This window comes from Hypanus sabinus, chromosome 2 (genome assembly GCF_030144855.1).
Source record: "Hypanus sabinus isolate sHypSab1 chromosome 2, sHypSab1.hap1, whole genome shotgun sequence".
Lineage (NCBI taxonomy): Eukaryota > Metazoa > Chordata > Chondrichthyes > Myliobatiformes > Dasyatidae > Hypanus > Hypanus sabinus.
Window position 1 is genome coordinate 45,566,804 of NC_082707.1, and position 23,803 is coordinate 45,590,606.

General features: G+C 36.4%; 1 protein-coding gene across 1 annotated transcript in view; it reads left to right on the forward strand.

Moving 5' to 3' along the window:
- Window positions 1–536: 536 nt before the first annotated feature.
- Window positions 537–23,803, forward strand: part of cops7a (COP9 constitutive photomorphogenic homolog subunit 7A) — a 43,327-nt gene continuing 20,060 nt past the window's right edge. Inside the window, exons 1-2 of the mRNA XM_059945358.1 lie at window positions 537–633; window positions 12,405–12,583. Coding sequence (XP_059801341.1) covers window positions 12,422–12,583 — 162 coding nt within the window. The 5' untranslated portion in view covers window positions 537–633; window positions 12,405–12,421. The remainder of the gene's footprint in view (window positions 634–12,404; window positions 12,584–23,803) is intronic.

Genomic DNA, 23,803 nt, shown 5'->3' on the forward strand with positions numbered 1-23,803 from the left:
TTTTGATTATAAACAATTCCTCTTTCATACGCATTGCCTATCCATGGTTTGAGTTTGAGCATGAAAATGCAGATGCTGGAAATCTGAAACATCATTGAAAAGAAGTCTACGTTTTGGGTTTTGGGTCAAGGATATTGCATCTGTCTGGCAGATCTAATAATCTGAAAATATTATATACAGAATCTCCAGTTATGACAAAGAGTTTCGGCCTGAAAAGTTGACTGTTTTATTTCCCTCCGTAGATGATCCAGTTATCCAGAGCCCCTTCAGCATTTTATGTGTTGTCCACGAATGTGGTACTCTTAATCTTCACCCTCTTCTGCTACATTTCGGGCTTCCACTGTTTTAATTCCCATTTAGTCGCGAATTAGAATAAAACCTTTCAGCAGCGCCGAGGGAAATTTAAATTCAAATTTCGGAACGTAGCCGAGCTGCCAACTCCTTCCATCTCCTGAAAGGAGCAGGGGGCGGAGCCACACGTCCAGATGGATAACCAAAGAAGCGAATCAAATTCCGAGTTGGTTCAAGGGGGCGGACCCGAACGCAATCTTTTTCCATCCAATAGGCTCGCAGCGGAGGCGCCTGTCCAGTTTACCTCTGAATGAGGGACAACGGCAAAGGGTTTTGCCGCAGGTAAGTTACATAAAAACATACGGATCCCAAATAACTACTGATGTGTGATGGGACATCGGAGTGCAGGAAATGCCGGCTGTATGCCATGTGCCGTTGGAGCCCCGAATTGCCAGCAGGTCGTGGCTGTAGGAATGTAGGCCCAGGCCTGGGAGGAGCGGCGTGAAGTGTTCTTTTTGTTTGTGGGTGCGGGGATCGGGTTTTCACCCCTTAACGTGTCTCGTGGCGTTTCTTCCCCTCAAGGAGCTGCGCCTGAACATGTGCGTGGGCAAAACTGGACGAAAGTCCTCAAAATCCTGACGTTCAGAATGTGGCAACCTCAAGAGGTAGAACGTGGATAGTAAAGTATCATAGGTCGTGTACTCACTGATTTCTGTCTCTAGAAATCTTCGGGCCTCTTCTATCAAAGGATGTGTGTTATCGGCTATCCATACACAAGTGATGATCATAAGTGAAATTAACCGTCTGCATAGTTATATAGAACAAACGAGACTGCCACATTCTGTATATCCTTTCCTTGACACTTTTACCTGAACAGCTAATCTTAATACTTGCATTATGTGGAAGACATTTCTTAAACCTGAATTAATGATTTAAATCTAAAAGAAGTTTCGTGCTTAGCCATCCCCCCCCCCCCCCCAAGGTGTACAGAGACAATATGAAAGAGAAATTCCTGGATTGTTTGAATGATCTTTTATGAATTGCTGCATAGTAGAATCGTGAAAAGGCAGTTTCTGTTAAAGGAAGATTTTTGAAAAAATGTAAATTCAGTTCAGGTGGAGATTTGTGCTGGTGACCTTATGCAGGGTTAAGGCCCAAAACGTTGTTTCCTTCCATAGATTCGCAATCCATGGAACTCTCCAGCAGATTGTTTGTTATGCTGGAATATTTTGAATGTATAATGTTTGGAAGTAAATAAAAAAACACGAAATGCTGGCAGAACTCAGCAGGCTAGACAGTTTAAAAATAGCACAATGCCAGCTTTTGAAAGTTGGGTAATAATGGCTAATGGAACCAAGCCAGCTTTCAGAATAGATAGATAAAAGCTGATCAAAAGTTGGTGCATTGAATTGATTCAGTTTAAAAGAGTAATAAGAACCAGTTTATGAAAATGCTATTAATAAAGCTGTAAACAATCATATTTTAATGTTGAGCCACTGAGGAGGTATAAAGAAAGATGACGAAAGGATTAATATGTATTTGTTTTTAAATAGGAAAGAAGTTAAAATCACTGACAGAATTAGAGAAAATTTCTTAAATTGAGTATTTGAAGATTGATGTTTAGATAAGCAGAAAGCAAATGTATTCATTAAGGATGCAGATAATCTCAATTTCTCACTTGCAGAGTTCAGCAATAAATGATTAAAGTTTATGCATGTGAAGGAAGAAAATTCAAAGATAATCCATTACGTAACACAAAGATAGTTAGATTTTGTTAACATTCATAAGACATAGAATCAGAATTAGGCCATTTGGCCCATCAGGTCTGCTCCACAATTCCATCATGGATGATCCTTTTTCCTCTCCAACGCCCCACTCCCCAGCCTTCTCCCTGTAACCTATGATACTGTCTGTGTCCAATGAAGAACCTGTCAAGCTCGACCTTAAATACACCCAATTACCTGGCTTCCAACAGCAGCCTGTGGTGATAAGTTCCACAAATTCACCACCCTCTGGCTAAAGAAATTTCTCTGCATCACTGTTTTAACTGGATGCCCCTCTATCCTGAAGGCGTGCCCTCTTGTCCTGGACTCCCTCAAAATGGGAAACATCCTTTTCACACCTACTCCATCTAGATCTTGCAGCATTCAAATGGTTTCAATGAGATTTCCCCCCCCCCCCCCCCACCACCCATCTTTCTAAATTCCAGTAAGCACAGACCCAAGAGCTATCAAAAGTTCATTGTATGATAACCCTTTCATTCCTGGAATCATCCTTGTGAACTTTTCCTGAACCCTCTCCAATGCCAGCACATCTCTTCTAAGATGAGGAGCTCAAAACTGTTCACAATACTCAAGATGAGGCCTCACCAGTGCCTTGTAAAGCCTCAGCTTCGTATTCCCTGCTCTTGTATTCTAACCTCTTGAAATGAATACTAACCTTGCATTTGCCTTCCTCGCCAATGATTTAACCTGCAAGTTAACCTTCAGGCTGTTATGCACAAGGACTCCCGAGTCCCTTTACATCTCAGAGTTGTGGATTTCCTCACCGTTTAAAAAGTAGTCTGCACATTTATTTCTTCTACGGAAGTGCACGACCATGCATTTTCCAACATTGTATTTCATTTGCTGCTCTCTTGCCCATTCTCCTAATCTGTCTTCAGTCCTTCTGCAACCTACCTGATTCCTCAACACTATCTGAACCTCCACCATTCTTCATATTGTCTGCAAACTTGGCAACAAAGCCATCTATTCCATCATGAAATTCATTGATATACAACATAAAAAGCAGTTCCAACACTGACCTCTGCCCAACTCAACTCGGTTAAGTGGCATCATGTGTGGCACCTTGTCAAAGGCCTTCTGAAAGTCCAAATATACAACATCCACTGCATCCCCTTTATCTTTCCTACTTGTAATCTCCTCAAAGAAATGCAACAGGTTCATCAGGCAAGATAAACTAATGTGGCAGGGGGATGGGAACAAGTGCAGAGAGACGGGTGTAAAATGAGGGTAGAAGCAAAAAGTAGTAAGGTGAAAAGTAAAAGTGGCAGGCAGGCAAATCCAGGGCAAAAAGCAAAAAGCGCCACTTTTCAACATAATTGTATAAGGGCTAAGAGTGTTGTAAAAACAACCCTGAAGGCTTTGTGTGTCAATGCGAGGAGCATTCGGAACAAGGTGGATGAATTGAATGTGCAGATAGTTATTAATGAATATGATATAGTTGGGATCACAGAGACATGGCTCCAGGGTAACCAAGGATGGGAGCTCAACATCCAGGGATATTCAATATTCAGGAGGGATAGACAGGAAGGAAAAGGAGCTGGGGTAGCATTGCTGGTTAGAGAGGAGATTAATGCAATTGAAAGGAAGGACATTAGCCTGGAGGATGTGGAATCGATATGGGTAGAGCTGCATAACACTAAGGGGTGGAAAACGCTGGTGGGAGTTGTGTACAGGCCACCTAACAGTAGTGGTGAGGTTGGGGATGGCATTAAACAGGAAATTAGAAATGCGTGCAATAAAGGAACAGTAGTCATAATGGGTGACTTCAATCTACATATCAATTGGGTGAACCAAATTGGTAAGGGTGCTGAGGAAGAGGATTTCTTGGAACGTATGCGGTATGGTTTTCTGAACCAACATGTTGAGGAACCAACTAGAGAGCAGGCCATTCTAGATTGGGTATTGAGCAATGAGGAAGGGTTAGCAATCTTGTCATGTGAAGCCCTTTGGGTAAGAGTGACCATAATATAGTGGAATTCTTCATTAAGATGGAGAGTGACATAGTTAATTCAGAAACAAAGGTTCTGAACTTAAAGAAGGGTAACTTTGAAGGTATGAGACGTGAATTAGCTAAGATAGACTGGCAAATGATACTTAAAGGGTTGATGGATATGCAATGGCAAGCATTTAAAGATCGCATGGTTGAACTACAACAATTGTTCATCCCAGTTCAGCAAAAGAATAAACCAGGGAAGGTAGTGCTCCCGTGGCTGACAAGGGAAATTAGAGATAGTATCAAGTTCAAAGAAGAAAAATATAAATGAGCAAAAAAAATGCGGCACACCTAGGACACCTAAGTTCAGAGACCAGCAGAGGAGGACAAAGGGCTTAATTAGGAAAGGGAAAAATGATTATGAGAGAAAGCTGGCAGGGAACATAAAAACTGACTATAAAAGCTTTTATAGATATGTGAAAAGAAAAAGATTGGTCAAGACAAATGTAGGTCCTTTAACAGTCAGAAACAGGTGAATTGATCATAGGGAACAAAGACATGGCAGACCAATTGAATAACTACTTTGGTTCTGTCTTCACTGAGGAGGACATAAGTAATCTTCCGGAAATAGTAAGGGACTGAGGGTCTAGTGAGATGGAGGAACTGAGGGAAATACATGTTAGTAGGGAAGTGGTGTTAGGTAAATTGAAGGGATTAAAGGCAGATAAATCCCTCGGGCCAGATAGTAGAGTGCTTAAGGAAGTAGCCAAAGAAATAGTGGATGCATTAGTGATAATTTTTCAAAACTCCTTAGATTCTGGATTAGTTCCAGAGGATTGGAGGGTGGCTAATGTAACCCCACTTTTTAAAAAAGGAGGGCGAGAGAAACCGGGGAATTATAGACGGGTTAGTCTGACATCGGTGGTGGGGAAAATGCTAGAGTCGGTTATCAAAGATGTGATAACAGCGCATTTGGAAAGAGGTGAAATCATCGGACAAAGTCAGCATGGATTTGTGAAAGGAAAATCATGTCTGACGAATCTTATAGTATTTTTTGAAGATGTAACTAGTAGAGTGGATAGGGGAGAGCCAGTGGATGTGGTATATTTAGATTTTCAAAAGGCTTTTGACAAGGTCCCACACAGGAGATTAGTGTGCAAACTTAAAGCACATGGTATTGGGGTTATGGTATTGAGGTGGATAGAGAATTGGCTGGCAGACAGGAAGCAAAGAGTGGGAGTAAATGGGACCTTTTCATAATGGCAGGCAGTGACTAGTGGGGTACAGCAAGGCTCAGTGCTGGGACCCCAGTTGTTTACAATATATATTAATGATTCAGACGAGGGAATTAAATGCAGCATCTCCACGTTTGCGGATGACACGAAGCTGGGCGGCGGTGTTAGCTATGAGGAGAATGCAGGGTGACTTGAATAGGTTAGGTGAGTGGGCAAATTCATGGCAGATGCAATTTAATGTGGATAAATGTGAGGTTGCAAGAACAGGAAAACAGATTATTATCTGAACGGTGGTTGATTAGGAAAAGGGGAGATGCAACGAGACCTGGGTGTCATTTTGCATCAGTCATTGAAGGTGGGCATGCAGGTACAGCAGGCGGTGAAAAAGGCAAATGGTATGTTGGCATTCATAGCAAAGGATTTGACTACAGGAGCAGGGAGGTTCTACTGCAGTTGTACAAGGCCTTGGTGAGACCACACCTAGAATATTGTGTGCAGTTTTGGTCCCCTATGCAAGAAAGACATTCTTGCCATAGAGGGAGTACAGAGAAGGTTCACCAGATTGATTCCTGGGATGGCAGGACTTTCATATGAAGAAAGACTGGATCGTCTAGGCTTATACTCACTGGAATTTAGAAGATTGAGGGGGGATCTTATTGAAATGTATAAAATTCTGAAGGAATTGGACAGTCTAGATGCAGGAAGATTGTTTCCGATGTTGGGGAGGTCCAGAACGAGGGGTCACAATTTAAAGATAAAGGAGAAGCCTTTTAGGACCGAGATGCGGAAAAACTTCTTCACACAGAGAGTGGTGAATCTGTGGAATTCTCTGCCACAGGAAACAGTTGAGGCTGGTTCATTGGCTATATTTAAGAGGAAGTTAGATATGGCCCTTGTGGCTAAAGAGATCAGGGGGTATGGAGAGAAAGCAGGTACAGGGTTCTGAGTTGAATGATTAGCCATGATCATACTGAATGGTGGTGAAGGCTCAAAGGGCCGAATGGCCTACTCCTGCATCTATTTTCTATGTTTCTATGATTTTCCCTTAAGGAAACCATGCTGACTTTGTCCTGTGACATCAAGTACTGCATAACCTCATCCTTAACAATTGACTCCAGCATCTTCCTAACTACTGAGGTCAGGCTAACTGGTGTATAATTTTCTTTTTTGCTGTCTTCCCTCTTTCTTAAAGAGTGGAGTGACATTTGCAATTTTCCAGTCTTCTGGCACTATGCCATAGTCCAGTGATTTTTGAAAGATCATTATTATTGCCTCCGCTGTCTCTATCATTACCTCTTTCAGAACCCTAGGGTGCAGTTCATCTGGTCCGGGTGACTTTTGTACTTTTAGGTCTTTCAGTTTTTTGAGCACCTTCTCCCTTGTAATAATAACTACACCCACTTCTCTGCCCTCTTGTCCTTCAATACCTGGAACACTGCTAGTGTCTTTGACAGTGAAGACTGATGCAAAATATTAATTTAGTTCATCTGCCATCTCCCTGTCGCCTGTTACTATTTCTTCCTCATTTTCTAGTGGTTCTATATCCGCTCTAACCTCTAATCAAAAAATCTTATTTTTTTTTACATACTTTAAAAAGCTTTTAGTATCCACTTTGATATTATTTGCCATATTGCTTTCATATTTCATCTTTTCCCTCCTTAATGATACTTTTAATTGCTGTCTGTAGGGTTTAAAAACTTCTCAATCCTCTTGTCTTCCCACTAATTTTTACTTTGTATATCCTCTCTTTATCTTTTATATTTGCTTTGACTTCTCTTGTCAGCCACTGTTTTGCTATTTGATTATTTAATACATCTATCTTGCATCTTCTCCAATTTTCTCAGAAACTCATGCTGTTGCTGCTTTGCTGTCATCCCTGCCAGTATCTCCTTCCAATTTGGCCAACTCCTGTCATACCACTGTAATTTCCTTTACTGCACTGAATATTGCTATGTCAGACTTCATTTTCTCCCTTTCATATTTCAATTTGAATTCAATCATATTGTGATCATTGACTCTTAAAGGTTCTTTTGCCTTAAGCTCCCTAATTGCCTTTGGTTCGTTACATAACACCCAAACCATTATAGCTGATACAAACATTATACATTATACAAACTTCTCTAAAAAAACTATCACATAGGCATTCAATAAACTCACTGTCTTGAGATCAATTTCCTACCTAATTTTCCCAATCAACCTGTATGTTGAAATCTCCCATGATTATCTTAATGTTGTCCTTTTGACACTCCTTTTCGAATTTCTGTTGTAATCAGTGGTGCACATCCCAGCTAATGTTGGGAGGCCTATGTATATAACTGCCATCAGGGTCTTTACCCTTGCAATTTCTTAACTCAACCCACAAGGATTCGACATCTTTCTACTGATCTGATGCCATTCTTTACCAGCAGGACCACACCATCCCCTCTGCTTACCTTCCTATCCCTCCAATACAATGTGTAACCTTGGACATGTAGCTCCCAAGTACAACCATCCTTTAGCCAAGATTCAGTAATGGTCACAACATCATATCTGACGATCTGTAATAGTGCAACAAGATCATGCACCTTATTTCTTATACTCCATGCATTGAGATACTGTATAACATTTTGAGCACTGTATTTGCTACCTTTTCTGATTCTGCATCTGCAATGCACTGATACTCACCCAGCTTGGCTGCAATTATGTCCTATCATTTGCCTGTCCTTCCTGACAGTCTGACTGCACGCTATCTTTGCTTTTTACCGTCCATTCTATTGTGAGTCCTTTCACTCTGGTTCCCACACCCCCTCCCGCCAAATTAGTTTAAAGCCTCCCCAACAGCTCTAATAAACCTGCCTTCAGATTCAGGTGCAACCCGTCACTTTTGAACGGGTCATTTCTCCCCAAGAAGAGATCCCAATTATCCAAAAACCTGAAGCCCTGCCCCCTCACCAGCTTCTCAGTGACACATTAATTTGCTATATCATCCTGTTTCTGCCCTCAGTGGCGTGAGAAGCGGTACAGTTTAGGAACAGGCCCTTCAAATTATTATGTTATGACTAATTAAGCCAATAATGCCTAATTATACTAATCCCTTCTGCTTGCCCTTGTTCCATATTCCTCCATTCTCTGCGCATCCACATGACTATCTGAGAACCTCTTTAAACCTCTATCATATGTGCTTCCAGCCCATTCCGGCAGTGCGTTCCCACTGCTGTGTGTGTGTGTAAATGAATGAATGAATAAATAAATAAATAGCTAGCTAGCTTGTCTCCTTTGCACTTCCCCCTTTATGTAAGTATATATCCTCCAGAATTAGACATTCCAATTCTGGGGTAAAAAAGAAGCTACTGGCTGTCTATCTGTGGCTCTCATAGTTTTATAAACTTTCAGGTCTCCACTCAGCCTCTGCTGCTTCAGAGAAAATGGCCCTAGTTTGTCCAACTTCTTAGAGTAAGCACATGCCCTCTAATCTAGGCAGCGTCATGGTAAATCTCTTTTGCGCTCTCTCCAAAGCTTGGATTTTAAAGATTTGTTGGAATCACTGCTACTGTAAAACATCTGAAAAGAGCTCGCTAAATAACTTTCATGTGGACAGCCAGATACTGGGGTTCACTTCTGATCATGATTGCTTTTTGTGTGGAATTTGCACATTTTCCCTGTGACCACGTGGGTTTCCTCCAATGCTCATTTTCTCCTAACATTCCAAAGAGGTGTGATCTGGTGGATTATTTCACCAGTATACAGTTGGTCCTCCTTATCCGTGGGGGATTGATTCCCGGACTCCCCGTGGATACTAAAATACGCGGATGCTCAAGTCCTTTATTTAAACTGTTTTTGTGCGGTGGTCTTTAGGACCCAGTGGAACCCCAGACTTTATTTAACCTGTCTCAGTGCGGTTGTCTTTCGGACCTGGCACAGCTCTGAATCCGCAGTGTTTCTGTTCACGAAAATAATCACAATCACAATTGAAAATAAGGTGGAAGTAATAAAGCGATCGGAAAGAGGTGAAACGCCATCGGTCATTGGAAAAGTGTTAGGCTACTGTTGGTCAACGATCGGAACAATTTTAATGGAGCATGTGAAAGGCCCTGCCCCGATGAAAGCTACAATTATTACTAAGCAACACAGTGGTTTAATTATTGAAATATGTATGTTTCTTTAGTGTATTATATGCATAGAAAGGTTAAAATATATACTATATACTAAGAAAAACATTTGACTGAGGCTAAATAATACCGGATGTACCTGTTCCGACTTCAAATCCGACTTAAAGACGGACTCAGGACCAGAACATGTTCATAACCCAGGGACTGCCTGTACTTTTAAATCATCTCTAGATTACTTACAATACCTAATACAACATAAATGCTATGTAAATAGTTGTTATACTGTATTGTTTAGGGAGTAATGACAAGAAAAAAATAATCTGTACATGCTCAAACAACAAGTGCTGGAGAGAGCACTTCCGGGTTTTCCCACTCCGCAGTTGGTTGAATCCGCACGTGCAGACCCCGCGGATAAGGAGGGCAGACTGTAAATTGACCCTCGTACTTGTGTGAGTGGTCCAATCTTGGGGAAGTTGATGGAATGTGGAACAAATACAAAATAATTGGATTGATGCAGGATTGGTGTAAATAAGTGGTTGATAATTGGTGATGACAGTGGGCTAAAAGGTCTTGTTTTCATTCTGTCTTTCTTTAACTCTATAATTTACCGTTTTACATAATAATTTGTGCAGTTATTCAACACTTTATCCTTATGAGGTACATTGTCCAGCTGGAAAACCCTGGTTAAAGTTTCAATTAAATAAAAGAAAACTTAATCTCATATATTCATCACAGTTTTAAGAAGTTGATGAAAGCCTGAGAGAAAATTGTAAAATATATTGGTCAGTACCGAAATTCCTCTTAACATTTTGCATAATATACCTGAAGGGTTTATTCATTTCTAGTGGGCTGCTGTATTTTAAGGTACAGTCTGTGAAACTCAAAATATGAGTTTATGGTAGATAAGGAAATACTGATCTTATTGAAGAAATACAGGAGCATTTTTACAATTTCATAGAATACTCCTTCACAACCCATGTGAGATTTCCACAGTTTCATTTAAACCCATATTGAACCCAATTTCCCTCGGGATCAATAAAGTATGTCTGTCTGAAATTATAACAAATTAGGCTGAGAGATGCCACAAGCCCGAAAAAGTCAGCTCTCCTTCATTGTATTTATTATTATTATTGCCAGTTGGAATTTTTTAAAAAAATCAATTTAAGTCTGGTGGATTCCAGTTAATTGGGGCACATCAGGATCAGTACATTTTGGGCCAATTAAGCGGCTTCACTAATTAGCTGAAGTTTCAAGGGAATAGTTAAACAGGTATTAAAAAAAGATGCTATCAGTTTAATAAGTAAGAAATCATGTATTTAAATGAAATACAAAACAAATTACAGCATTATCAATGCTACTACAGTACTGTAAAACAGTGTATTAATTCCAAATGTTTATGGGCAGAGGAATTCATTGTATATTGCAATGTTATTTTAATTGACTGTGAATGCACAAGATCAGCACAGACGCCTACTGCAGATAATGGACTGCCTTCATACAATTCTTTTGACAATTGTGTCCTTCATTTATTCATTTTCATTGTAATATTCAAGATGATTGTTGATATTTTCAAATTCTTTGTACTTCCTAATTTGTTGAAGTAGCGAAAATGTTTCATTTTTACTCCCAGCTGTTTCTGGTATCTCCAAGCCTGAATGCTTGAGGCTGCAGGGAATGAACAAAACAGTTCTGAATTGTCTTACTGCTTATTTCTCACCAATATCAGTGACAAAAATCACTGGTTTTTGAATACAAGACAAGCAACTGACACATTTTAGACTGTTCACAGTGTAATCTCTAATGGCCACAAAAGTACACAGCTGAAGCCGTTCATCAACAGTCATTTGTCCTAATTAACTGGTATATTGTCTCAAATAAGGGAAAGAAATCCAGCTATTTTCTTGGTTAGTTTTTGTTCCTTTAAGAGTTATCTCAGATAAATGGTTGGCCCAATTCACTGTACTTTATTTAACTTGTCTCATCTCATAATTCCAAAATAAAGAAAAACTATTATCATGTCCACTAGCAAACAATATTATGATTGAATTAAGACTTTACCCTCCATCTGGCCTATCAGAAAGCATCTGATATCTGTGTCAAAATTCCCTTTTACCAGTTTTAACCTGTTCTTCCTTGTTTAGGATATCAGCAAAGTGTTTCAACTTAACAGTACTGTTTTGAAAATCAAATAAGTTGACAAGTGTTGTTCCAAACAAAAGTTTGACCTCTTGTAACTCTTAAGCTTGTGTTTTTTTAATTGTGTGAATTTAATTGTATGAGTTCTGAAGAAAAGTAAACTGTCAGTACTTGACGAGGGTGTTGTCAAGTTGGATATAAATATGTAACAGAGTATTGAAGGATTAATGCTAGGCACTGTACCATTTTGTTAATCTTTATAACTGAATCATATACTTTCTTACCCTATTGCTTTATTGGTTTGTCTGTTTCCGTTTTATCTTGCAATGCCACTTGAATGCTTTTGCTGGAATATGACCAGAACCCCACACAGTTCTGGCTTTATGCCTTTCATTTCGGACTCAAGTGATATAACCAAATCATTAATCAATTCCTTTTCACTTAAGTAGTTATTTCTGTAACATTCATTGTGTACCCACTAAGGTTATTCTGAATCAATATCTTACTCCATTTATTTGTCTCTGCCAATATGACTCGTTCACATTGGATTTTATAAATCAAAATATAGCAAATGACAAGGGATTTCTGGGCCCTGTTTACCATACCCCTGCTTTGACACAACTTTTCTGTCTGCTTTCTTTTCTTCTGTATATCATTTGGTTTTGCAATTTTCTTAGCTCATTACTTAATAGAAAGAAAGTCAATGTGATTAGTTGATTAAAATATTATCTAAAGTTATATTCAGTATATATCAGATTGCTGCTAATGCAATCATTTAAAGGTTGGTGTTTTGAGTCTTTTTCCTTATTACAGGTAAAATTAGGACAGAGTATGGCAACTCAGAGCTCTGTTTATAGCATGCATTGCTTCATTTACTTGATTAATTTTTTTTAAAATTTCAACCATAGTAAAACTTAAATGTTCCTTCATTTTACAGTTAACCACTTTGGTGCAATGGCAGGTGAATCAAAAGCTACAAGTAATCCTTTGGAACAGTTCATTTTGTTGTCTAGGAATGCCAAAGGTTCAGCATTGACAACCCTTATTAATCAAGTTCTGGAGGCCCCTGGGGTTTTTGTATTTGGTGAACTTCTGGAAACGCCTAATATACAGGAGGTAAGTAGGAATATTCTGTGGTAAAATATTTTAACATTTAAATTTTTTAAACTACCTTTTGTGATTACTAAATTTAGAATGTAGAAAATGTAGGCACTTTTTATGATGGAACATTTTGCTACTGAGGTGAAATGTTCAACCTTTCACAATGAGCAAGATTACTGAATCCTGCAAGCTTTATTTTGTGATTTAAAAAAAAAATTCACTGAGAATAGCCCGAATTGTCATTTGCTAGATAGTCAACTAAACTTCTTTATTAATGACTTGTGATTTACAGTAAGTTCAAAGGAAATTTATTGTCAAAGTGCATATACGTTGGTGCTAGAAAGTTTGTAAACCTTGAAGGAGTTTCTTTATTTCTGCATAAATGTGACCTAAAATTTGATCAGATCTTCACATATTCTAAAACTAGATAAAGAGAACTCAAATAAGTAACCCAAAGGATATTATACTTCATTTATTTATTGAAAAAATGATCCAAAATTTGTTGGAAAAAGTATGTGAATCTTTGCTTTCAGTAACTGGTGTGACCCCCTCGTAGAGTAATGACTTAAACATTTCCGGTAACCGTTAATCAATTCTGCACATCAGTTTGGAGGAATTTTAGGCCATTCTTCCTTATAAAGCTGCTTCAACTCTGGGATGTTGGCATTAATTGCTTGCTTCAGGTCTTTCCACAATATTTCTGTAGGATTAAGGTCAGGACTGTGACTTGGATAGATATGCCAGTAAATCATCAGCGTAAAGAGAGATCTTGTGCATGGTGTCATTCACAAAAATCCCATGAATATTTTTGGCTTCACGAAGAGCAATAGCAAGGGGTTCTAATATTAAGTTAAATAACAAAGGACTTAATGGACAAACTTGTCTTGTCCCCTGTGATAGCTGAAAAACAGGAGACCTACAATTATTAGTGACAACAGTAGCAATAGGAGCTTTATATATCATTTTAATCCAATTATTAAAATTAATACCAAAACCAAATTTTTCTAAAACATTAAATAAATATTTCCATTCGACTCGATTGGATGCTTTTTCAGCATCCAAAGATACAACGCATTATGGAATTTTAGCACACATATAATGTTAAATAATCTCCAAACACTTGAAAAAGAATAACGACCCTTTATAAAGCCTGTTTGATCTTTAAAAATGATACCCAAAATACTCTCCAACCGATTGGCCATTATCTTCGAGAGAGTCTTAGCATCAACATTCAATAATGAAATAGGTCTGTATGAGGCACAATCAGTAGGATCTTTTCCTTTTTGAGAATTAAAGAAATAGAAGCCTCATAAAAAGTAGAGGGTAAATCACTTTTCACAAAAGAATCTTTAAACAGCTCCAACACATATGGAGAAAGCAATTTTCCAAATTTTTTATAAAATTCTACAGGATAACCATCAAGTCCCGGGGCCTTACCAGATTGCATTGAAAAAATAGCTTTATGAATTTCGGATTCAGTAATTTGAGCATCAAGTGTTTTTTTGATCCTCAGCAGAAATTTTAGGAAAAGCAATCTTCCGTAAAAATAAAAGCATTCATTTCAGAAGAATCTACTGGACATTGAGATTTATAAAGTTCAGTATAAAAATCTTGAAAAAATCTTATTAATTTCTTCATATTCCCGAGCCAGGGTACCATCCTTTCTGTGAATTTTCAAAATTTGCCTTTTGGCTCCAGCCAATGTTAATTGAGATGCAAGTAGTTTATTATTTTTATCTCCAAACATATACAATTGGCTCTTTAACTTAAGTAGATAACCTTCAATTGAATGAGTTAATAATAGGTTATATTGTGATTGAAGTTCCACCCTTTTTTTAAATAAGTCAATATTACGGGAATTCGCATAGATATTATCTAAATCTTTAATTTGTTTTGAAATTTTATCTAATTCTGCTTTAGTCTGTTTTTTAAGTTTAGCTGAATAAGAAATAATCTGACCACGTAAAAATGCTTTGAATGTATCCCATATAATTAACTTGGATATACCTCCTATATCATTAAAAAGAAAAAAATATTTTATCTGGCTTTCAGTAAAACAGATAAAATCAGAGTTTTGCAATAAAGTCTGAGACATGCAAAAATAATCTCCAAACACTTGAAAAAGAATAACGACCCTTTATAAAGTCTGTTTGATCTTTAAAAATGATACCCAAAATACTCTCCAACCGATTGGCCATTATCTTCGTGGACGGGCAAAAATGACATCATCAAATTCAAAGGACAGACTCAAAGGCGCATGATCCGATATAGCAATAGCGTCATATTCACAGTTTTTAACATTAGGCAAAAGGCGAGGATCAATTATAATATAATCAATCCTCGAATTTTTTTTATAGACATGCGAAAAAAAGGAATATTCTCTGTTATCAGGGTGTTAATGCCTACATAATTCGATCAACCCAAAATCGGTCAAAAAGGAGTTAATAACTGACACAGAACGATTTGGAAATCGCTAATTAGTTGAGCTCTTGTCAATCATATGATTTAAACAACAGTTAAAATCCCCACCCATTATCAACATATACTCATTTAAATCCGGCAATAAAGCAAATACTTCTTTTAAAAAAAGGATCTGTAGTGGTGTGTTACACACAGTGCTGGAATAACGACATGCAGACGGTGAGTTGCAGTTGTTTAAAAGATTTATTCAAACTTCGCGGCCTCGCTTTTAAGCCTTCCCGTTTCCACCCTCCCCGGGTGGGAATACTGCAGGGGGCGCATATTCACAGTCCCTTCCTGCGCGCGGGCTTTTCCTCTTGCTGCTGAAGAAAGCCTGGTGCCCTTTTTGGGGCGGGCCTCTTTGCTGGCGCGCACCATTTTGTGAGCCAGTTCGAGTGCGCTGGAAAGTGGATCACCACAGATCATCTAAATTAGGGCCATACAAATTGACCAAAACAGCCGTTCTATTATAAATCAGTCCTTTAACAATTAAAAATCTATCATTTGAATCTGATTCAATATCGTCTTGAGTAAATATATTAGATTTAATGAAGATAAATACGCCTTTAGTTTTACTCTGAGAAGTAGCATGAAGAGGTCTCAAGATGGCGCTTATGAAGTGAAGCAGTTTTAGGCTTTGCTCCAATCCTTTTACTTTTTTTAACCTACAAACACCCCCTAATTGATCTTTTTATACCTATTCTAAAGGGGTTTAAACATATGAAATTTTTTTCAACTGTTTGAATCATTTTCAACTCGCTGAAACGTCTAAAGCAAAGGAATCGAAACAGACGAAAGAACCGGTAACTTTAAAAGCAATTGCGAATCTTATGGACAACAGACTTGGAAAACTGGAGAGTAAATTAACCGCAAAGCTTTCTACGTTCGATGAAATTTTAAAGACATTTGACGCAAAACTTCAAGCACTTACACTGGAGTCACAAAAACAACAAGCAAGTATTTTAGTTCTTGAAGAAGCCGCTCGCCAGAGAGATCGTATAATTGAAACTTTGCAACAACAGCAAACTTCGACTTCTCAACAGATGGATCTTTATAAATCTAAAATCACTGATCTTGAAAACCGCTCTCGAAGACAAAATCTTCGGTTAATTGGGATTCCGGAAAAATTTGAGAATGGCGATCTCACTGTTTTTTTCTCCAAATTTTTAATGGATGTCTTTGGCTCAGAAGTACTGGATTCCCCTCTAATAATCGACCGTGCACATCGCATTTCGGGTTTTCATTCAGATTCAAGTTTGAACCATGACAAGTAATTCTCCGGATCCATTATCCTCATACCAAAGAGCGTTTGATTTGGGCTGCACGGAAAAAGGGTATGATCAGCTTTCAAGATTTAAAATTCCATATTCTGGAAGACTACAGTCCCGAAGTTTTAAGGGGAAGAATGGCTTTTAAATCGGTTATGTCGGAAATTCATCAGGAAGGCTACAAACAAGTGCTGTTATTTCCAGCACATTTGAGAGTTACTCTCGAAGACGGAACTTATCGGCTGTTCAAATCTCCAGCGGATGCTCAAAGATTTCTTGAAGAATAACATTTTATCAGGTTGACTAATGTAATAATTAGTTTATAGATATGGATCTTTTATAAAATAATGTTTTTTTAATGTATGGCTTACATGTATTTTTTATACATGGTAAAAGTTTTTGGTTTATTCTGAGTTTGTTATTTTTTCATATTATTAATCTGTTAGTTTTGAAAGTAATTTATTAGGGTTTTCTTTTAAGTTCGTATACATTTTTTTAAATATTTTTAACGTTTAAATATTAAGATTTTTAAAAAAAATAAAATGTCGTTTCTTCTTCCCGAAAGACCTTAGTGCTTGGAACATCACATCCGTTTTGATGTGTCTGAATAAGTTTCAAACTTTCTTTTAAAACACTAATTCAATATTATTCATTAATAGGTTTTATCATTTTAATTTTTGTTATACTAACCCCTTATAATATGGGTGGTTTGTATCTTTTATTCAACCTTTTTTTGTTTGAGTTGCCGTCTTGAGACATGGGGGTAATTTTAGTGTTAGATTGCTTGCTTGCCTCTTTTTGGCTTTTTTCCTGGGGTTTTGAGGGTGGAGGGAGGGGGATTTTTCTTCTTTCTTTTCTTTTTGCTTGCTTTATGCTTAGTTTCACTTCATGGGCCCATATGAAACTACAAAAATGGTTGCAGTGCCGTGACTTCCGGTTCCTCCTTGAACTTACTTCCCTCTTCCGGATTCATGAGTTCATCTTTTTTTTTAACCTTATGTGTTAATTGTAATAAATATTGTCAATATGGATAGGGTTATTAATTTTGTTTCTTGGAATACTAATGGTTTAAATCATCCGATCAAACGGAAAAAAATATTCAGAGTATTCCATAGAATGATGCTAATGTTATCTTTGTACAAGAGACTCATGTAAGGAAGGTGGAAAGTCAACGCTTTTTTGGGTTTTGGAAAGGCCAACAATACCACTCGAATTCTCAAGCCAAAGTAAGAGGCGTTTCCATTTTTATAGATTCTTCAACCTCCTTTATACACCATGAAACAATTTCAGACCCACAAGGTAGATTTTTGCTTATTACTGGTCTACTTTTTAATCAAAAAGTTGTTTTAGTTAATGTTTATGCTCCAAACACTGATTGTCCTGAATTTTTTAAGTGTCTATTTACACCCTTTCCTAATTTGAATCAGTACAGGCTGATAATGGGTGGGGATTTTAACTGTTGTTTAAACCCTTCGATGGATAGATCCAAGCCCACCCAAGCTCTTCCGAATAAATCGGCCTCTCTTATTAATTCCTTTATGACTGGTTCAGCAATTTTTGAAATTTGACGTTTTTTACACCCCATTGACAAAGAGTTTTCATACTTTTCTCATGTTTATCATAATTATTCAAGAATTGATTACTTTTTCATTGATCACCGTTTACTTACAGATGTTATGGATTGTAAATATGACTCTATTACCATTTCTGATCATGCACCTTTGAAGTTATCTATTGAGATAATTTATTCATCTATGAATGCTAAATCTTGGAGGTTCAAATCTATTTTACTGCAGGACTTAGACTTTGTTAATTTTATCCAACAACAAATTGATTTGTTTTTCTTAACAAATTCTACAGCAGAGATCTCTAGTGGAATTTTATGGGACACTTTTAAAGCATTTATTCGTGGACAGATTATTTCATACTCTGCTGGAGTTAGGAAGCAAACTAATTCTAAAATATTAACATTGGTTGATAAAATCAAAGCAATTGATAAGATTTATTCAGTGACCCCCAGCAAAGAACTTTATAGAGAAAGAGTGGAACTCCAAATGGAGCATAGTATGTTATTATCCTCTTCGATTGAAAATCAGTTAATTAAATCTAGAACCCAGCTTTATGTATATGGAGATGAGTCTGGTAAATTATTGGCTAATTAATTGAAAACTGCTTTTGTTAAACGACAGATTACCAGGATTTGTAAACAAGATGGCACTCTGACGATCGACCATAAAGAGATAAATAAAGCCTTTCAAGGTTTTTATAGTTCCTTATATCAATCAGAATTTGCTGAGGATTCTTCTATAATAGGTGAATTTTTAAGGAAATTGAATATTCCAAAAATAACAGCAGAGGATAGTGTATTCTTAGATAACACCTAACACGGAAACTGAAATTAAAAAGGCTATTGTTTCGATGAATTCCGGTAAAGCTTCTGGTCCAGATGGTTATTTAGCAGAATTTTTAAAATCTTTTTCCTCTATACTTTCTCCTTGGCTTTGTAAAATTTTTAAAGATGTGTTAATTATAGGTAAATTGCCACAATCTTTTTATGAAGCTTCTATTTCTTTAATTCTTAAAAAAGATAAAGACCCTATTGAATGTGCATCCTATCGGCCTATATCCTTGCTGAATACGGATTTTAAGATTTTTAGTAAAATTTTGGCTACTAGATTAGAAAATATATTACCTCTAATCATTTCTGAAGATCAGACTGGATTTATTAAAAATCGCTATTCATCTTTTAACATTAGAAAAATAATTAATATTATTTATACTCCTTCACCGAAAATACCAGAATGTGTCATTTCCTTAGATGCTGAAAAAGCATTTGATAGAGTTGAATGGCCATATTTATTTAATACGTTGCAGCATTTTAATTTTAGTTCAAAATTTATATCATGGATTAAATTAATATACTATAAACCCTTGGCTTCGGTTTTTACCAATAATCAAAGATCTTTTTTTTTCAGTTATTCCGTGGTACAAGGCAAGGTTGTCCTTTAAGTCCTTTACTATTTGACATTGCTTTGGAACCTTTGGCTATAGCCATTCATGAATCACCTAATATTTTGGGTATTACTCAAGGGGAGGGAACGTATAAGTTATCATTAAATGCTGATGATTTGTTGCTGATGATTTGTCACTACATATCTGACCTTGAGAGATCTATTCCTGCTATTTCGTCCTTGCTTGCTCAGTTTAGTAACTTTTCTGGTTATAAATTGAATTTTACTAAGAGCGAATTATTTCCATTAAATATGCAAATTCCAATTTATAAAAATTTACCATTTAAAGTTGTTACAGATTATTTTACTTATTTAGGTATTAAAATTACTAAAAAACAAAGATTTATTTAAAGCTAATTTTTTACCCTTAATTGACCAAATTAAGCAACTTGCTACCAGGTGGTCTCCACTATCTTTGACATTGGTTGGTCGAATTAATGCTATTAAGATGATGGTATTACCCAAATTCTTATATTTATTTCAAGCATTACCAATTTTTATTCCTAAATCTTTTTTTGATATTATTGACTCCAAAATATCTTCTTATCTGTGGCAGAGTAAAAATCCTCAACTAGGCAAAAAATATTTACAGAAGCCTAAGAAGGAGGGTGGTTTGGCTTTGCAAAACTTGAGATTTTACTATTGGGCAGTTAATATACAATACTTAATATTTTGGACACAAGAATCGACTACAGCTGCTTGCCCACAATGGGTAAATTTGGAATGTAAATCTGTACAAGACTTTTCATTGTTTTCAATTCTAGGATTTTCACTTCCTTTTTCTTTATCTCAATTGAATAAGCAAATAACTAATCCTATAGTCAAATATACATTGCGAATTTGGTTTCAATTTCTTAAATTTTTTAGTTTGAGTAAGTTTATTTTATCATGCCCTATAATATCTAATTTTTTTTTTTCGGCCCTATTTTATGGATCAAGCTTTTCTTTTATGGAAAACAAAAGGTATAACATGTTTTCGTGATTTGTTTTTGGATGATAGCGTTATGTCCTTTGAACAGCTATCTAATAAATATAATTTACCTAAAACCCATTTTTTTAGATATTTGCAAGTTAGGAATATTTTGTATAATGAGTTACAGTCTTTTCCAAAACTATGTCCGTTGGACATTACGGAAAGAATTTTAGCTCTCAAAAGGGTTTAGTAGCTGTCATTTATAATATGATCATGAAAATACAGCCAGAAGTATCAGAAAAAATTAAGAAGGAATGGGAAAAAGAACTTCATTGTCTTATATCCACTGAGCAGTGGGAGAAAATTTTACTATTAGTGCTTTATTTGTGCTAAACATGCCCTAATACAATTTAAGGTTGTACATAGAGCTCATATGTCTAAGGATAAACTTGCTCGATTTTATTCTCATGTTAATCCAACCTGTGACAGATGTCATTCTGATGTTGCTTCATTGACCCATATGTTTTGGTCTTACCCTTGTTTACAAAATTACTGGAAAGATATTTTCAGTATTATTTCAAGAGTTCTGAATATCAATTTCCAACTGCATCCTATTACTGCAATTTTTGGTTTACCAATGGTGGATAATAGTCGCTTATCCTCTTCATCTCAACGAATGATTGCATTTGTTACATTAATGGCTAGAAGATCTATTTTATTGAATTGGAAATCCTCCAACTATATTTCAGTGGTTTTCTCAAACTATTTCTTGTTTGAGCTTAGAAAAAATTAGAAGTGTTGTTTTTGATTCTTCAGTTAAATTTGGAGAAACTTGGAGACCATTTATTCAACATTTTCATATGAGCTAAATTGTCTTTCCCTAAACCTCACTTTTATTATCCTTAATTATTTGGATGGAGGTTCGGAGTTATTGGCACTACTGTATGTATCTAACATTATGCAATGGCCCATGTTGGTTAGTGTTTTTTTTCTTCTCTTTTTTTTTGGTTTTTTTTTTCCTTTTTGTTTCTTTTGTTCATAAATACTATGAGTTTGGGAGGCTATATATATTGATTATTATATATTTGAATGTCTACTTAAACTATCAACTATGTACTCTCAAACGCTTTGTATTCATGTTTTATTTATGATTGCTTAAAAATTAATAAAAATATTTAAAAAGAAAGAGAAGTAGCATGGAGCTGTATTCCATTCCACCAGCAAAAAAATCTGTTTTGATCTCCCACCTTGATATGCGTCTCCTGAGCAAAAGTTATATCAGGTTGGAATCGATTAATAATTTAAAAAGTCTTTTTTTGTTTAATAGGATTCCAACTTACATTCCAGTTTATTACATTAATCCGTTTAACTGCCAAACTATAATTTTATTCTAATTTATTTTAAACATGCGCAGAACATATACCAATTCGGGATTATCAAAGATAGCGGTGATGAAGAATACAACTATATAGAAAACATGCATGTTCCGGAACCACCCAGTAGGAAAAAACTCCTAACTCTAAACCCACCCGCCTCCCCAAAAGCCCAAGGGGAAAAAAAAGGCAAGCGAACTAAGATAGAATACAAAGCCATATGCCACTCTGTCGGTCTCGTCTCTTCCTCCCCCCAGCCAGTACACAAAAAAATAAAATGACCTTGCAAGAAAGACAGTAACGTCTCAACAAAGGAGAGTGTTTACATTCCATCATATATTAAACAATAAAAGAACCAAAATAATATCATCTCTTGCAGAGAAAAACCAGCGCCATCTTAAGTTTAGCTTTAAATCTCCAAGAAAACTTTAAGTTCGGTTATAGGGCGCTATAATAAATGATTTAAAAAAAGGTTAATAGTATATTTAACCAAACTAAATTTACAAAAATATTAATTAGTAATATCATAAACAACTGAACCCTCCCAGAAAAAAAAATATATATATATATGTATAAATAAAAAGAAACCCTATTAGTAGGAAAAAACTACCAGTTAGTAAATTAAGAAACAACAAAAGGAAACATCAAACCAAATATTAGATAAAAGGAACAAATCCTTTTATCCTTTTTTCTCAGTCAAATATCTAATTAGCCAAGTAAACAGTCAAACTTGAACAGTAAATCTTCTTTCCAAAAAAAAATCCAATAGGATGTAATGATGAGCAGGTTTTCTTTTCTTCTTTTATTAATCTCTCAATGAAATATCCAAATAGCCTTCATATAGGTTCATATATTTTTTGAAGTGTGAATAATATACAGATAATCAAACAGCTTTTCAGATAGTTCATTTGGTAGTAATGTCAGTGACAGTGACAGGTATAGCCTGAACAAAATCCAGTGTGGCTTTTGGGTCAAAGAAAATGCGTGGAGAAGAATTAGGAGGAAAAACTTTAATTCTTGTCAGGTAACTCAAAGAGGGAAATAGTTTCTTATCATATGCTTGTTTCATTACCAAAGCAAATCTTGATCTTTGTTCCATTACTTCTTTTGGATAATCTTCATAAAAACGGAGCTCAGACTCATTGAATCTGAAAACTCTTGTTTTCTTGCCTGTCGCATTACTTGATCTTTAATTTTAAAGTGATGAAAACAAACCAAAATTGCTTGAATCTTTAAATTTTGAAGTAGACACTCTAGGTGCTCTTTCAATAGCAGGCGGCTGTGATAAAATAGTCGGAAATAGAGTATGAAAGAGCTTACCAAAGTAAACCATTAAGTCTCCATTTTCAGCTTCTTCTTGCAATCCAACGATTTGTATATTGTTTCGGTGAGACCTAGTTTCCAGGTCTATAATCTTATTATGATATTTTTCTAAACAGGTTGTAGCTTCAGACAGTTTTTGCTTAATTAATTTCAATTCCTCTTCATGTTTGAGTTTCCACATCTTTAAGTTTTCCCAGAAATAACTTCATTTCATTATTATTCTTTTCCAGTTGATCTTTAATTGCCCTATTCTGATCTTGAATTGAATTCAGTGTCTGAACGATATCTTCAGCCTATGATTGCATTTCATCAGATCTTTCCTTAGGCATCTTTCCTTTTCCATTACCTTTGTCAGTAGGTTCATGTGGATTATTTCCAATTCTCGTAGACATAGACATATTACTCCCCATCAAGAATCAGCAATTAAAAATTTTAAAATCAAAATTTAAGTTGGGGGGAGAGAGAGAAAACTAAGAGCAGCACAAAATTACTGCTACTCCGTCGACAGACAGAGGCGGTCTCCCCTGCACATTGTACTCTAGGTGGGATCTTTGCAGGGTGCCCACTCTTAGGGAGAGTAGCAACAGTACTGGGTTTCCTCCATTTGTAGACAATTTCTCTTACTGTGGACTGATGAACTTCAAGATGCATTAGTAGCTTTTACTAGCTTCATGCATTTTTACAGTTCTTCTAAGGTCCACTGAAAGTTGTTTTGATCGAGGTTTGGTACACATAAGCAGATCTTTCTTGAGAAGGGCAGGCTCTGTCAGTAACTTTGTGAGTCTTTTTTTTGTAGGACAGGGCACCTCTACAACCCACACCTCCAATCTCATCTCATTGATAGGAGCACCTGACTCCAAATAGCTTTTGTAGAAGGCATTACCCCA